We start from the raw sequence: 14,023 nt of genomic DNA, 5'->3' as shown, positions 1-14,023 counted from the left end.
TAGTATTTATTTTGAATTGAAAATGAAAAAGTATAGAATTGATGGATGACACAAAATACTGAGAATAGATGAATATAAGAATACACAACCGTTTCATCCATATACTATATTTATACATAAAAACTATTTTCTCGAGGAAACAATCTAGGGATTGATTCAGAAAATGTTTGTGATCAATGAAAGAATTGCAAAATCTCTGCATGTTCATCACAATCTACCATGTCGAAGCTTTGGAATTGGTACCAGTATTATTTATCAAAGTACCCATTTAGAACCGAGGTGATCTCTCGCTCAAACGAAAAAGAAAAGGGAAAAAAAGTGTAGATATTAAATTTTGATTGTATTCCGTTTTGGATTAAAAATTGCGTTGTGCAGATGGTGAGCTCAGGCATCATATGGGGCATTGGTGATATGGCTGCTCAAACCATAACGCACACTACCGCCAAAAAACGCAATGTTTGTCATTTTCTTCTATTTTAAATATGTACAATTATTTGTATTTTTATGATAGTACGTTCCTTCTCCATTTATTAAGGTTCTGAGATTGAGTTTGATTTCTTGATTTGTCCAAATATAGAAAGTTGGGTTTTCATTTAATAAAAGATGGGAAAATTCAAGCATTTTTAAATTTAATATCCTCAACATGTTGTGATAGGTTTTAGCTTTGTAATGAATATTTGACATAATAAAAAAGGTTGCAGGATGAAGAAAAGGAGCGTTTCCACATTAATTGGAAGCGAGTTGCTAAGACGAGTTTGTTTGGTATCGGATTTGTGGGCCCCGTCGGCCACCTCTGGTCCGTACACTCTCACCACATCCCAAAAACTTGATCCGGACTGTCTTATAATCAATTGTAGTTGTAATTTTGGTCATCGAAACGCAGGTATGATTGGCTGGACAGCTTCATCAGGCTGCGCCTGAAGCTACACCCGAGATCGTTCTGTTTCATCGCAATGAAAGTTGCTCTCGACGTGACGATCTTCGGGCCGATGGACTTGCTCCTCTTCTTCACCTATATGGGCTTCACGTCCGGGAAATCCGTCTCCCAAGTGGCGGAAGAATTGAGGCGCGACTTCATCCCAGCCGTCATCCTCGAGGGGACCATGTGGCCGTTCGTCCAGATCGCCAACTTCAGATTTGTGCCTGTTGAGTATCAACTCCTCTATGTCAACATCTTTTGCTTACTCGACAGCTGCTTCCTCTCGTGGGTCGAGCAGCAGGAAGAAGCCCTTCCCTGGATGGATTGGTTCAAGTCTTGCATGCCTGCAGACAAGGCAGGGTCCGGCTCGAAACCGACTGCAGACGAGTTAGAGGCTAGGTCGTTGATGGGCGCACACGAGGCAGACGAGAATGGGTAACTCCATACCCATCTCCGATGCTAGAGAATATGTGGAAATGCAACTGAAGCAGTCATACATATCTAGTTCAACGTGATGTTAATAATTCCTATCAATTCTCCAATAATAGCAACACACAGTTCATTAGCCTATTTACTCATGTATTTCCAATCCAAATTTGTAGTTTCTGCTCCATCAACACAAACAGATCCAAAACTGCAATAATTAACTGTTTCATCTGAGAAACGAGCCAAATCTAGACAAAACCAGTGCGTTTCATCTCACTCACCACGTCGTTCGTCTTCTCCAACAGGCCCGCACGCCGGTAGCCAGCCCCCAGCAGATCATAAGCTGTTTTCGTGAGCTTACACGAATGCTGTTTCATACATTCCAAGAACATGTCAAGCCTATCATAAGCTTCCCTCCTGAAATAGCAACATATCACCTTCTCAACATCCTCATCACAGCTAAACGAGACGCCATCCTTCAGCATTCGCCCCACACAGTACTCAACATCGTCCAATCTATCCCTATCCGCGTACATTCTCATCAACGAGCAGTGAACCACAGATCTAGCTTCTGAACTCTGGCTCGACTATGACAAAGCCACCACTAGCTCTTCCAGATCTCCTGCCAACCCTAGCTCCTGATACAAATCCACAACCTTCTTACACACATTCAAATCAATTCGCCACCTGACAAACTTCAAAACCTCCTTCACCTTTTGCAAGTTTCTCTGCTGACAATACATCAGCAGCACGTCTTGAATAACCGATGATTCATCAGGCAATATACCTTCAAACAGCATCTCCTCAAAATATCTCCGAGCATCCTCATAAGCCCTCAGTTTGATGCAGCAATGCACGAGGGAACCATATGCCCGAGCATCAGCATGAAATCCAGCCTCCACCTTAGCCTTGAACCAATCCTCCGCTGCAGTCTTGTTTCCCATGCTTGCATACGCAGAGATGAAGGCATTGTAGGTGTCTTCATCAGGTTTGTAGCTCTCCGAGCCCTCCATTATCTCAAATAAGCTCAATGCTGTGATCAAATTACCCGAGGATAATCTTGTCGATATTAGGGCATTAAAAACTGGAGAAGCTGGAATAATTCCTTGTTCCTCCATTGATGAAAACACAGGCAGTGCTAAATGGAGGTTTTTGATCCTCCCGCACAACGATATCAATCGAGAGCATAGCTAGTGAGATCTTTTGCATCATCGTTTCTCAAATTCTCTAGTTTCCATTCGATAATCTGGCTATAGCAGGCCAAGAACATTGTATCAGTCATTAATTTGGAGTGTAGTTATGCAGCAAAAATCAAATTTACTGCAAAAAAACGCCGATATTTGAGTCTCGGAACAATCAAACAAGATGTGAACAACATTTGTTTATGGCAGATTGGAAACAGTAATTAATAGTAATAATAATAATAATAATAATAATAATAATAAGAATTTTAATATAAACAATCAAATTACTCCAACAATTAACCTAAACTGACGAAACTTCTCAGTTTCAATCGCTACGAATATAGCGGGTAGAAGTTAAGGAGCTCTCCTTTGTGAAATGCGAAATCACACACATGAATTGCAATCGAGAATGTGAAATTACCAAATAAGCTTTCTGAGGAGCGGATGTGTAGAGAGAAGAAAGCAGAGCGGCGCAGGGGAACTCGGCCGCGACGGAGCTGAACTCAGAATCGAGTGTTGATTTGATCGTTGAAAGTGGTGCTTTAAGAAGCTTCTGTAGCAGAGGGATTTCGGCTGATGAGTCGTAAGATAAAGAAGAATCGTGTTGAATGGTGAGAAGCCGTGTTGAATGGTGAGAAGCCGCGTAAAATGGAAACAGCGGTGGCCTCCGGTTGCCGCCGAAGTGTATTTGGCTCGAAGAACCCGCAGCGCCGCCGCCAGCCGCCGCAGCCATTGATTTCATTCTCCGAGCTTACTGCCTCTGCGGCGGCGTTAATCAAACCCTAGTTCAATAGCTCCGTTTCTGATCGATCGGATACGAGCTAAGATTAAGAGGTTTTATCGATGAAAAATTTAGGACTAATTTTGAATTAAAGTGCATAAATATGATACTACCATTCAAACACTATTTTATGTTTCTGGTGAAATTAAATACGGAGTATTCGTTTACTGAATAAAAATCAATTCTAAATTTAATTTTGCAATGTGAAACGCAGACGAGCCTCCCGCGTTGTTTTGCTTATCATATCCGGTGCGGCCTCGGAAGGATCTCCTAAAACAAAATCTTAAAACACATTTATAAAGCCGTGTGTAATAGATCTAACCATCACTTATTAAAATTGCCCACTCGAAAATTGATCGTTTCAATATAATATACCACTGTCTATTTTTAAAAAGGAAATACTAGCCCTTTACGACTAAATATACGATTACTTCTTCTTTGAGTACAAGTGGTAATCGAAATCCTCTTAAATTTTGAGATTTCACCAATTCTTCTAGTTTCTCAAGCTCTATCATTCCAAGAGACAAACATTTTTGGAGCATATTGCAGTATGCTGAGAAAGAAAACTCTGCATTTGTCATGTGTCTCGTTCTATTTAATTATCCAATTAGTTTTATAATTACATCTAATATTCAAATAAAAAATATAAAAATTTGTATACTAGGAATAACAATCAAAATAATCAGTATTTAACTAATTAAAACGATACAATAAAAAAAAGAAAATGGAATAGAGAAAGTCCGGATTCAATAATAAAATATGTTTTCCTCTGAACTTAATATACCATCTATTCTACTTATGACACATATTTTTCGGCAAAGTTTTGTATAGTAATTCTCCTAAAAGAGTTTATATGGAGTAATAATTATAAAAAAAATTATTTCATCTTCTTATTTATAAAATTAATATAGTAAGTGTTTATTTTATATAGTAACTACACTAAGTTTGTTTTGAAATATAATTTGCATTTTTAAATCGAAGCATTTTACGGAGTATTTGTGTATCATAATATATCTATCCACACCGAGATACAATGACTTCGTAACTAAATTACTGCATATAATAATTTGGCCAAGATTAAGGTTAGAAATGTAAATTCAGTCGTACCTCCATATATTAATGGATTCTAATTACTCCATATTATATTGGAAAAATGAATTTAATTACACATCGATATTTTGCCGATTTATCCCAATTTCCAATTACGTGTCAAAATCGGTAATACCTCTAATTTTTCTCCCTCTCCCTCGTCCCCTCCGCCGCCGTGAAATCGAAGCTCGAAATGGCGCCTAAAGCGGCGGCGGCCGCCTCCCCCACCGTGTCAATTGAAGATCTATTCACGTCACTCAATCGGCACATCCAGCGCTCTGAATTTCACCTCGCCGTTAGGGTGTCAGATCAAGGTATGTAGATTCAGTTAACTACTTTCCGCATTCATATCAGTTAACATATTTCGTATATAGAATCGCGATGCTAATAGTGATTTTTCTTTGTTGATGTTTTAAATCTCATTTAATTTGGTCTATGGTTGCTGCTTTAGTTCTTTCGATTGCACCGGGAGATGAAGATGCGATTCGGTGCAAAGTCGTGGCTCTGATTAAAAACGACAAAATTGATGATGCTCTGTCTGCAATTGAAAAATTATCCAGGAAATCTTCAGTAGATTTAACTTTCTTCAAGGTACTCCGATGATTTGTTTGTAGATTTGATCTCGGATTTATTTTTGCGTAGTTTCTTATTCAATGTGTAGAGTTAAATTCTTTAACTCTAAAAGAATGCTGATTGCAGCTGAACGCATTAGAAAGTTTGGCATAGTTTTGGGTGGTGTTATGATCCTTTTGCTATAGATGTTAGAACTTTCTAGTCCTTCTCAGGAGTCTGATAAATTTGAAAAATATACTATTTTCGTTAACATAAATTATCTTCATTAGATTGTTTATGTCAGACTACTGAGACAATATTTTACACAAATAAGTGAATCTCAAAGTTCAGTGATTTTTAGAGCTAATTTACAATCAAAGTTGCAATCATCGTATGTATCTGTTCATATTTTCCGGTTTCAGCAGCTGGGATTTTTTGTATCCATAAACTGTTTTCGGCTCTTATAGTAGGATGATATGTTTAACTGGCCAAATTTAGGGTTTATTTTTTTAGAGATTAATGTCTTTTTCCTTTTTCTAAATAGGCATATTGCTTATATCGACAAAATAAGTTGGATGAAGCTTTGACTTCTCTGAAAGGGCATAATGGGGACTCTGCAGCTATGTTGTTAGAGTCACAGATTTTATTTCGTTTAGGAAGAATGGATGCATGTGTATCAGTGTATCAAAATCTTCAGAAGTCCAAGATAGATTCTCTAGAAATCAATTTTGTTGCTGCATTGGTAACTGCTGGGAGGGCTACCGAAGTCCAGGGGACAATTGAGTCTCTCAGACTTAAACCAACAAGCAGTTTCGAATTGGCTTACAATGTTGCTTGCTCTTTGATAGAAAGAAACAAGCTTCAAGATGCGGAACAACTTTTGCTGTCAGCTCGAAGGTAATGTACAATCTCAGGAACCACGATTAATAATCAATTAAACAATTTTGAGTTTTGTGCTTATCATTTCAGAATTTGATGTATAGCATTATCGGGAGTTTATATACATGAAACTGAAAAGTGTGAGCTTTTATTTATTTGTTCCTACAACAATGAGTTGTATGTAGACAATTTGTGGAAGTCGAATTTTATCATTTTCTGCCTTGGGCTAAGTACTTCTGTGGTCCTGCAAAGAGGAGGTTGCACATGGACACATTTTTTCCTTTCACTTCATGCTGGGTAGGTCTAGCAATACTCTTAAAACTCCTCAGAGACTTGCCTGCACTTCGTCATGAAATCATGCAAAATGAGAATCTGAGTGATACTTAAGCTGACACTTATTTCATACAGAATTGGCCAGGAAACACTGATGGAAGAGAACTTATTGGATGATGACATAGAAACCGAGTTGGCACCTGTAGCTGTTCAACTAGGATATGTTCAACAGGTTCTCAGCGATGTAATATTATCATTGTTTTGTATCTCCCTTTGTCGTAGAGAGAAATCTAACAGGTTCTGAATGTTTTTTTGCAGGTCCTAGGAAACAATCCAGAAGCTCTAGAAGCTTACTCTACTCTTATCAAGAAAAATTTGGCAGATGAAACATCACTTGCGGTGGCAAAAAACAACCTTGTTGCATTGAAGGGCCCTAAGGATGTGTCAGATGGTTTGAGAAAGCTTGATAAGCTAATAGTGAAGGGTGAAGGACCTACTTTCTCTCTTGCTAGCGGCCTTGACCTAAAGCTCTCCCCAAAGCAGAGGGAAGCTATATATGTTAACCGTTTGTTATTACTACTACATTCAAATAAGTTGGATCAGGTATTCCATTTACGAGAGCCCTTCTTTCTCAGTAAATTTTGTGATTGTTCTAATTTTGCATTGTGCAATAAATGTTTTACGTTGGCAATATATTTCATTCTAATGCGGTAGTCAGAAAATGCATTTTCAAATTTTTTTGAGATTGCTCTATCTATTTAATATAGTGTTAATTCTTTTCTTTTTCTTATTATATAGTTTTAGACTTTTAGTTCCATTCCCATTCAGTATCCTTATTTATTTTATTTTGAGAATTTTTGTTATCAGAAGTTTCTAGTGATTCTTTAGCTAATTATAAAACGATATGCAGGCTAGAGAACTTGCTGCTGCACTTCCAACCATGTTTCCGAAGAGTATAATGCCAGTGCTTCTGCAAGCTGCTGTGCATGTGAGAGAAAACAAAGCCAATAAGGCTGAGGAGATACTTGGGAATTTTGCAAATAAGTTTCCTGATAAGTCAAACGCTGTCCTACTTGCGAGGGCACAGGTTGCGGCATCTGCTGGCCATCCTCAAATTGCAGCTGAGTCGCTGCTAAAAATACAAGATATTCAGCACATGCCTGCAACGACTGCTACCATCGTGTCACTCAAAGAACGTGCTGGAGACATAGATGGTGCTGATGCTGTATTTGATTCTGCAATACAGTGGTGGTCCAATGCCATGGCTGAAGACAATAAACTTGCTGTCATCATGCGAGAGGCAGCTTTATTTAAGCTTCGACATGGAAAGAAAAATGAAGCTGCTCGTCTGTTCGAGGAGCTCATTAAAACCCATAAAAGCATGGACGCTTTGGTAGGTCTCATTGAGACTGCTGCTCATACAGATGTTGCAAAGGCGGAATCTTATGAGAAGCAGCTGAAACCCCTTACTGGTCTAAAGGGAATTGATGTGGATGCTTTGGAGAAGACTTCTGGTGCAAAGCACGTTGACAATGGGCCAATCGCAGGCATTCCTGAGGCATATGAACAAAAGAATAAGGAGAAAGCAAAGAAGAAAAGAAAGAGGAAGCCCAAGTACCCAAAAGGCTTCGACCCTGCAAACCCTGGTCCTCCACCAGATCCAGAAAGGTGGCTGCCAAAGCGGGAGAGGTCAAGTTATAGGCCTAAGAGAAAGGATAAGAGAGCGGCACAGGTCCGGGGTTCTCAGGGTGCAGTCGGTAAAGAAGCTGCCAACACTGTTAGTTCGAAATCGAGCCAAACGAACAACTCTAAAGGAACATCTCAGAATGCCAGCACAGAACAAACCAAGCCTTCCTCAAAGACCAGGAAGAAATCGAGGAACTGAATATCGAGAGCCTGAACTTTGCCTTTACAATCATCAGGTGTGTTTTGAAAGGAAGAATTCTTCAAGTTTGACTGTTGGGTTAATCATATTTGTATTGCCTCAGTAGTAAGCACGTCAAACATAGAACTTAATTAACTTGGTCTTTTGATTTGATTAGCCAACATATTTTTGTGTGTTTGTTTAAGTTTTACGTGAACCGTATATTTCAAAATTTATCTTGGTAGTTGGACTTGAACATTTTTGTGTTTCTAATTAAATCCTACTACAACATGCCTTGTTAAATGATCTCGTTATAGTTTTGTTTTTACCTAGGGGTGCCACTGCCGGGTATTGTTTACCAGATACCTGCAATACACATATATCGGGTTTGCGTATTTCATTGGAATTTAGTTCCCTTTATTTTTAGTTTTCACTTTTCACCTTTTTCGAACTTCTTATATTTGAAAATTTCATTCCTACAATAATTATTTTCTGCTAAGTGTTTAATATTTGTTTCCTAGTCTGGTGTCGTGTAATGTTATAGTACTAGTATTCATCAGTCATCACAACTCATATAATTAATAATTTATATAAATATAGGAAATTATATAGAAAAGAATGTTGGGTTTATGGATATCCGAATAGTTGGGGTTGGGTACCGCATTGGGTATTTGGGTACCCAAATATACATAGTCGGGTATCGGGTGGGATATTCTTTGGTTTTCGGGTGAGGGTTCCCAATTTTTTTGGGCCGGGTTGGGTTGGGGTTAATGAATTGTCAACTTTTATTTCAAATTTTCTTAGTCTAGTGGTCTTAAATTTATGATAGTAAGAAGTGGGTTTCAAACAGCCCAAGATTTGATTGTGTTTTGCAGAAAGTTTGGACTTCTTGTGTTTTATAAGTACTCAATTGCAAAATCATAAATCTGCAGAACTCTTTAGTGAATACAAGCCCAAAACCTATGAAACACATATTTGAGTTCAAAATAATTCTACAATTTGTAAGGTGGGTTCAAATTCAGATTAATACATAGTATAAAACTACTTACAAATATGCAATTGGATATAGAATGTAGATATGACTTATTTTACGAATTTCCGAAAATACACATCTTTTGCCATTTTCTTCAAATCAAATACTAATACGTTAGTAGTACTAGTAAGTTTAACCAACCAACGTCTTACAATTGACACTTATGATTTATTTCTCTCATGTAATTTGCAGGGTATTACTAGTAATTGTAAAATAGCTGGCAAAATAGTATTTACCCACATTTTAATTCTGCATCTAATTAAAAATCAACCTCTAAAGTAGCCTACATGATTAAAGTGTACCACGACATTGACTAATAAAGTAGCCAACATAACCAAAGCAACGATAATCCAAATCACACTTTAAATAGTGAAACAACTTCCTAAAAAACTCAAGATTCGTTTTATGAGTAATTAAGTATCACAAAATTGTTTTCATCAAATTAGCAACTCGTGTTTGTGGGGTTAATTTCTAGAAAACCTACAAACAAGTCATTAACAGAAGGAAAGTAGGATACAACATATATAATTATACTATTAATTAATTTTCTTCATTTTTCTTGTTTCTTTTTTTGGTCGAGGAAGATACCTTTTAGGGAGAGGAATATTCACTATTTGTAAGTTCGTTTCGGAAAATTCGAACATGGGCTTTCGACAGATACTTTAGATTCCATGTCTTCAAAAGATGTGTCCCAATCAAAGAGATGAAAATATTCGAAAATTTTTAAAAAAATACTAACTTTTGTTAGTTGAATTGTCTGTTTCCGTAGAAGGAAAAAGGGAAGGCAGTAAAAAGGAAAGATATTGAGAGATAAGTATCTCAAATGACAGATAAAGTGTAATGATAGATAGATATTATGTAGATTTTCCACCATCAAACTAATAGTGCGGACTGCGGTATCAAAATAGAATCTAGTCGATTTGAGTTCATATTACTTTTTAATATAGTATTAATTTTTATATAAAAATATTATGCATGGTTGAAATGTTTTTGATGTACAACAAACTGGAGTATCAAACTAAAAGAAAGAAGAGAAGCGCTAATATAGCAGTACAAAAACAATTCAGAATATAAACGATGAAAACAACGAAATTGGCGCATTGACAGGAATGGTCGAACTTTAGAGATCATCATGTTGTCATCGGGTCGAATTGAGTAGGTTACTCAAGTTTTATGCTTGCCTTGGTGTTGTATCTTTATTGCCCCTCGGGCTTGTCTACGGTTGTCCATTCGCCCATTCGGATTTTAGGTATTGGATTGTGCCGATTTTGGGTTTAGTTATTTGATTTTATTCAGACTGAGTACCCCAGATATTTGATTGGATAACTATAACCTTGCCTGGATGAAGGTGTTTTTTGGCTTCGTATCTGGCTGATTTTTTTGTTATCGATGATGAACCACCACTAAATGAACTTCATATACTACAATATTTTGACCTAGAGGTGTAAGTAATCATAAGGATATTTTGAATCCTATTTAGAAAAAATAAAATAAACACAAGGTGGTCTTTCTGGTCCCTAAAATAATAATTTGCACACACAAACACACACTGTGAGGTGAGTGAAATGGTGGTGATCTGTATATTCTCTGATGATCATAGGCATTGATGATATTATGTGTGAAGATGATGATGAATTCATGATGTGTCATTTTCATCAATTTACATGCGCCTATGATGTATGGATCTTTTCTTGCATGTTATGCATAAAGGGCTTTCTTTTCTTGCTCTCCATCCCAAAGATACTGGAAAAATTTGTGGGCCATTGTGAAAAATACAATAATTCAACATGGGGTCTATTTTTAGTCAAAGGTTATGCAAATAGTTATGATAAGCTCTTGGTATATTATGATTCTTGTGATGGGTTTGGGTCATTTTTGGGAATTTTCAAACTTAATTCTATAAATGGGAGCCTCTACCAACTAGTGGTTGTTTGGGCTTAATTTGATTAGTTGTGTTGATGCTTTTATTAGTTGACATTGAGTGGAATTTTGTATCATGGTCTACCATATGGCATTAATGTGTTGGTGGTTTTTTCATTCGAAGATTTTGTTCAATGAGTTGTCCTATTAAAGCAGTCTAGTTTTTTTTAGATTAGTTCATATATTTAATTTTAATATTTATTAATTAAAACAATATAATTATTTGACGTTACATAAGTATTATAGTATTTCTCAATCGTTAGAAAAAACAATATGGATTCAATATTTATTTGTAATATGTTAAATTCTAGTATTAAATACTATATATTTAAAAATATTTTGATTTATTTTTTCTTTAACCAAATTATTAAATTGAATCTTGAATTTTGAAAACTAATTACCCATAATAGTAATGTAATATTAATACTTATAAAAATTAAATCGATTACTATCATAAAATTTAGTGTTCATAAGTACTCATGAAATATCATAATTATTCACGGGCTTCGTGCGAATTAGTCATCGATGTCATCAAATAGACCCTCAGTTTATCCAATTTGTAATTTACACGAAATTAATTTTGAAATGTTTCAAAATAAAGCTCACTTTTTTTAATTTTTATATTTTTATAATTTGTATAATCAGTAACCTTAATAGTAAATATAATTCCTAAAGGGGTGAAAATAAAAGAAAAATATCATATGCTCAAGGCACTAATTGGCCAGTCAGCATCCTTCTCAGAGCCTCCTCAAATTGCATTGATACCGCTGGACCGCAAAATTCATACGATTATAAATTATGCACCTTTTTTTTAATAATAGAAAGAAAATTAGTAGTAGTATTATTTATATCACACGATATCTTAATTAATTGGTGGAGTAATGACTGCATAATTTGGATGCCACATATAACTCTTTCTACATAGGAATACCTTGCACGCATCTATATATGTAGTCTTAAAAAATGTCTCTAATTCGATTGAGCTTCAAATGTTTGAACTTCTTTATCAATGCCTCATTTACCTTTTTTTGGCACAATTTGTAAGTAATTGCACGAGAAAGAAGTTTACTAGTATTTTAATTGTTTTTCCCAATATGAACCGACCTAATTCACAAGAGATTAATTTGACCTTTTATCATCGTGCTTAGTGTTTCAAAAGGTTTGCAACATTAATTTAATTTTGATAAATTTTTTGGTTTATATGTGGATAGGAGAGTTGACGAACCCACTTATTAATTATATGTTTAATAATTTTCAGTTTTCTTTACAGATTAATGTGGGACGTTGAAATCACACCCGTTTATGTCGGTTTTCAAGCTTCTTGACTTCTACTGATTTTCACTAATTATCACGCCTTCTACTGATTTTAACTAATTTAACATGTTTAATTTATTTATTTATGCTAATTAATTATGAGAAGCTCGTAAAATATATAACGTGAAATATGCATATAATAAAATGATTATATGATAAGGGGTGCTTAAGCTCCCTCATTTTCGACCTATATATGTATCCTCCAAATAATTAATTTTCTAAAATGCTAGTATTATATGATAAGGGGTGCTTAAGCTCTACTCTTTCATTGTCATTTATAAAATGCTATAAATACGGATATTATTTTAAAAAAATACTAGTATTATTTAGTCATATCAAAATTCAAGAGAATGTGCAAAATATTAGAGTATATATATACGGACTCAATGATCTTTCAACACGCCTACTACACGATTGTGGACTTAATTCTATCAGGGGTTTGTCGATCGAGTGTTCCGTAGGGACTGGAAGGTCGGTACTACTACCTACTACTATTGTTTTGTTTGATCCAATATTGACCGAATATGAGCCCGGACTTCCATAGGTCCTTGGTTCAGGCACTTACATATCCCTTATTGCCTACCCCGATCCCGATCCCGATCCCGCCTTCGGATTACATTACATGGCCATATAGCTATTCCCGATTTTAAAATACTATAATATTATTATATAATTAACTTATGTGTATATTTACGCATAAAATGCATAGTTCCAAATGGAGAAACCAAAGCATACATTTATGAGTTATGACAGACATTCTCATCAAATAAACTATGATGACAAAGAATTAATCCCAATCATTAAATTTTGTACTCTCTACACGAAAAATATTTCAATCATCATTGACAAATAACATACCCCATATGATGCTGACACCAATTCAATATGGTCCATAACCCCTCACCCCAAACACAATTCTTTTATATTACAGTTCATACAATAAATTTTTGCTGGACCACAATAAATAAAAATTCAAAGAAATTTAAATTTTGCTTTATTCGTAAAATAAACCAAGGAGTACAAAATATAGCATAGATTTTTTAAAATAAATAAATAAAAATTGGATGGTTTATTGAGATTGCATGTGCGTACGTAAAGAGGTGTATAAAATAGTGCCCTCCATCATTAGCATGTGGATAAAATGAATAGTACTCTAGGACTATAGCACTTGGACCACTATTTGTGGTTACATTTTTATTTTTTTGCAAAAGTACTTCAAAACCCTAGATTTTATTTCTAAAAGCAATATATTAGGGTTTGTAATTGGGATTGCACCCCAAAAGATTAGGTCTTTCAATCCTTTGATTACCACAACTTGTGAAGAATTGAGGTCCAACTAACAAATGAAGATACTTACATATCTCGCTAGGACCTAAAACAAAGATATGTATATTTGTCGGTTGTTATATCAGAAACCAAGTAGTGAGTGATCGACTGATGGTAATGTTAACTGACTGACTACGGGATTAAAACCTAATGAAATCTGACAAGTACAAAAAGGCATACATGAGTGATGAGTCGAACCTGACACAAACACGTGGATCTTAGTGGACACATACTAAAAGGATCTAAAGGGTTCGAGTGAGCATCTAAACTTACCTATAAACAAAATAGAAACATAATTCTAAGCCCTCAAGTTTGTAGAAAGAATATTCCAAGGAAGGGTAAAAGAAAATTTTCGAAGAAGAGAAAAAGGGTTGTGACAGATTTTACCCATGTTTTTTTATTGAGAAAGTTATATAAGTAGGCACACAAAAGTTGCTGAGAAGTGCAAGCATGCATGTTCATT

At 35.6% G+C, this 14,023-nt stretch overlaps 2 protein-coding genes and 1 pseudogene across 2 annotated transcripts; 2 read left to right on the top strand and 1 right to left on the bottom strand.

The window, feature by feature from the left end:
• Nucleotides 1-219: 219 nt before the first annotated feature.
• Nucleotides 220-1,491, top strand: LOC121751780 (protein sym1-like). Its single transcript, XM_042146575.1, has 4 exons — nt 220-279; nt 376-456; nt 702-796; nt 884-1,491. The coding sequence occupies exons 1-4, from the start codon at nt 220-222 to the stop codon at nt 1,356-1,358; spliced, it is 711 nt and encodes a 236-aa protein (XP_042002509.1). The 3' UTR covers nt 1,359-1,491.
• A 10-nt stretch (nt 1,492-1,501) lies between these two features.
• On the bottom strand, nt 1,502-3,518 carry LOC121750198 (annotated as a pseudogene).
• Nucleotides 3,519-4,478: 960 nt separating this feature from the next.
• Nucleotides 4,479-8,270, top strand: LOC121753060 (signal recognition particle subunit SRP72-like). Its single transcript, XM_042148216.1, has 6 exons — nt 4,479-4,713; nt 4,851-4,990; nt 5,496-5,848; nt 6,239-6,335; nt 6,422-6,706; nt 7,014-8,270. The coding sequence occupies exons 1-6, from the start codon at nt 4,593-4,595 to the stop codon at nt 7,986-7,988; spliced, it is 1,971 nt and encodes a 656-aa protein (XP_042004150.1). The 5' UTR covers nt 4,479-4,592; the 3' UTR covers nt 7,989-8,270.
• Nucleotides 8,271-14,023: the final 5,753 nt, after the last annotated feature.

Source organism: Salvia splendens, chromosome 10, assembly GCF_004379255.2.
Source record: "Salvia splendens isolate huo1 chromosome 10, SspV2, whole genome shotgun sequence".
NCBI lineage: Eukaryota > Viridiplantae > Streptophyta > Magnoliopsida > Lamiales > Lamiaceae > Salvia > Salvia splendens.
This window is presented reverse-complemented; position numbering and strand designations above follow the sequence as displayed.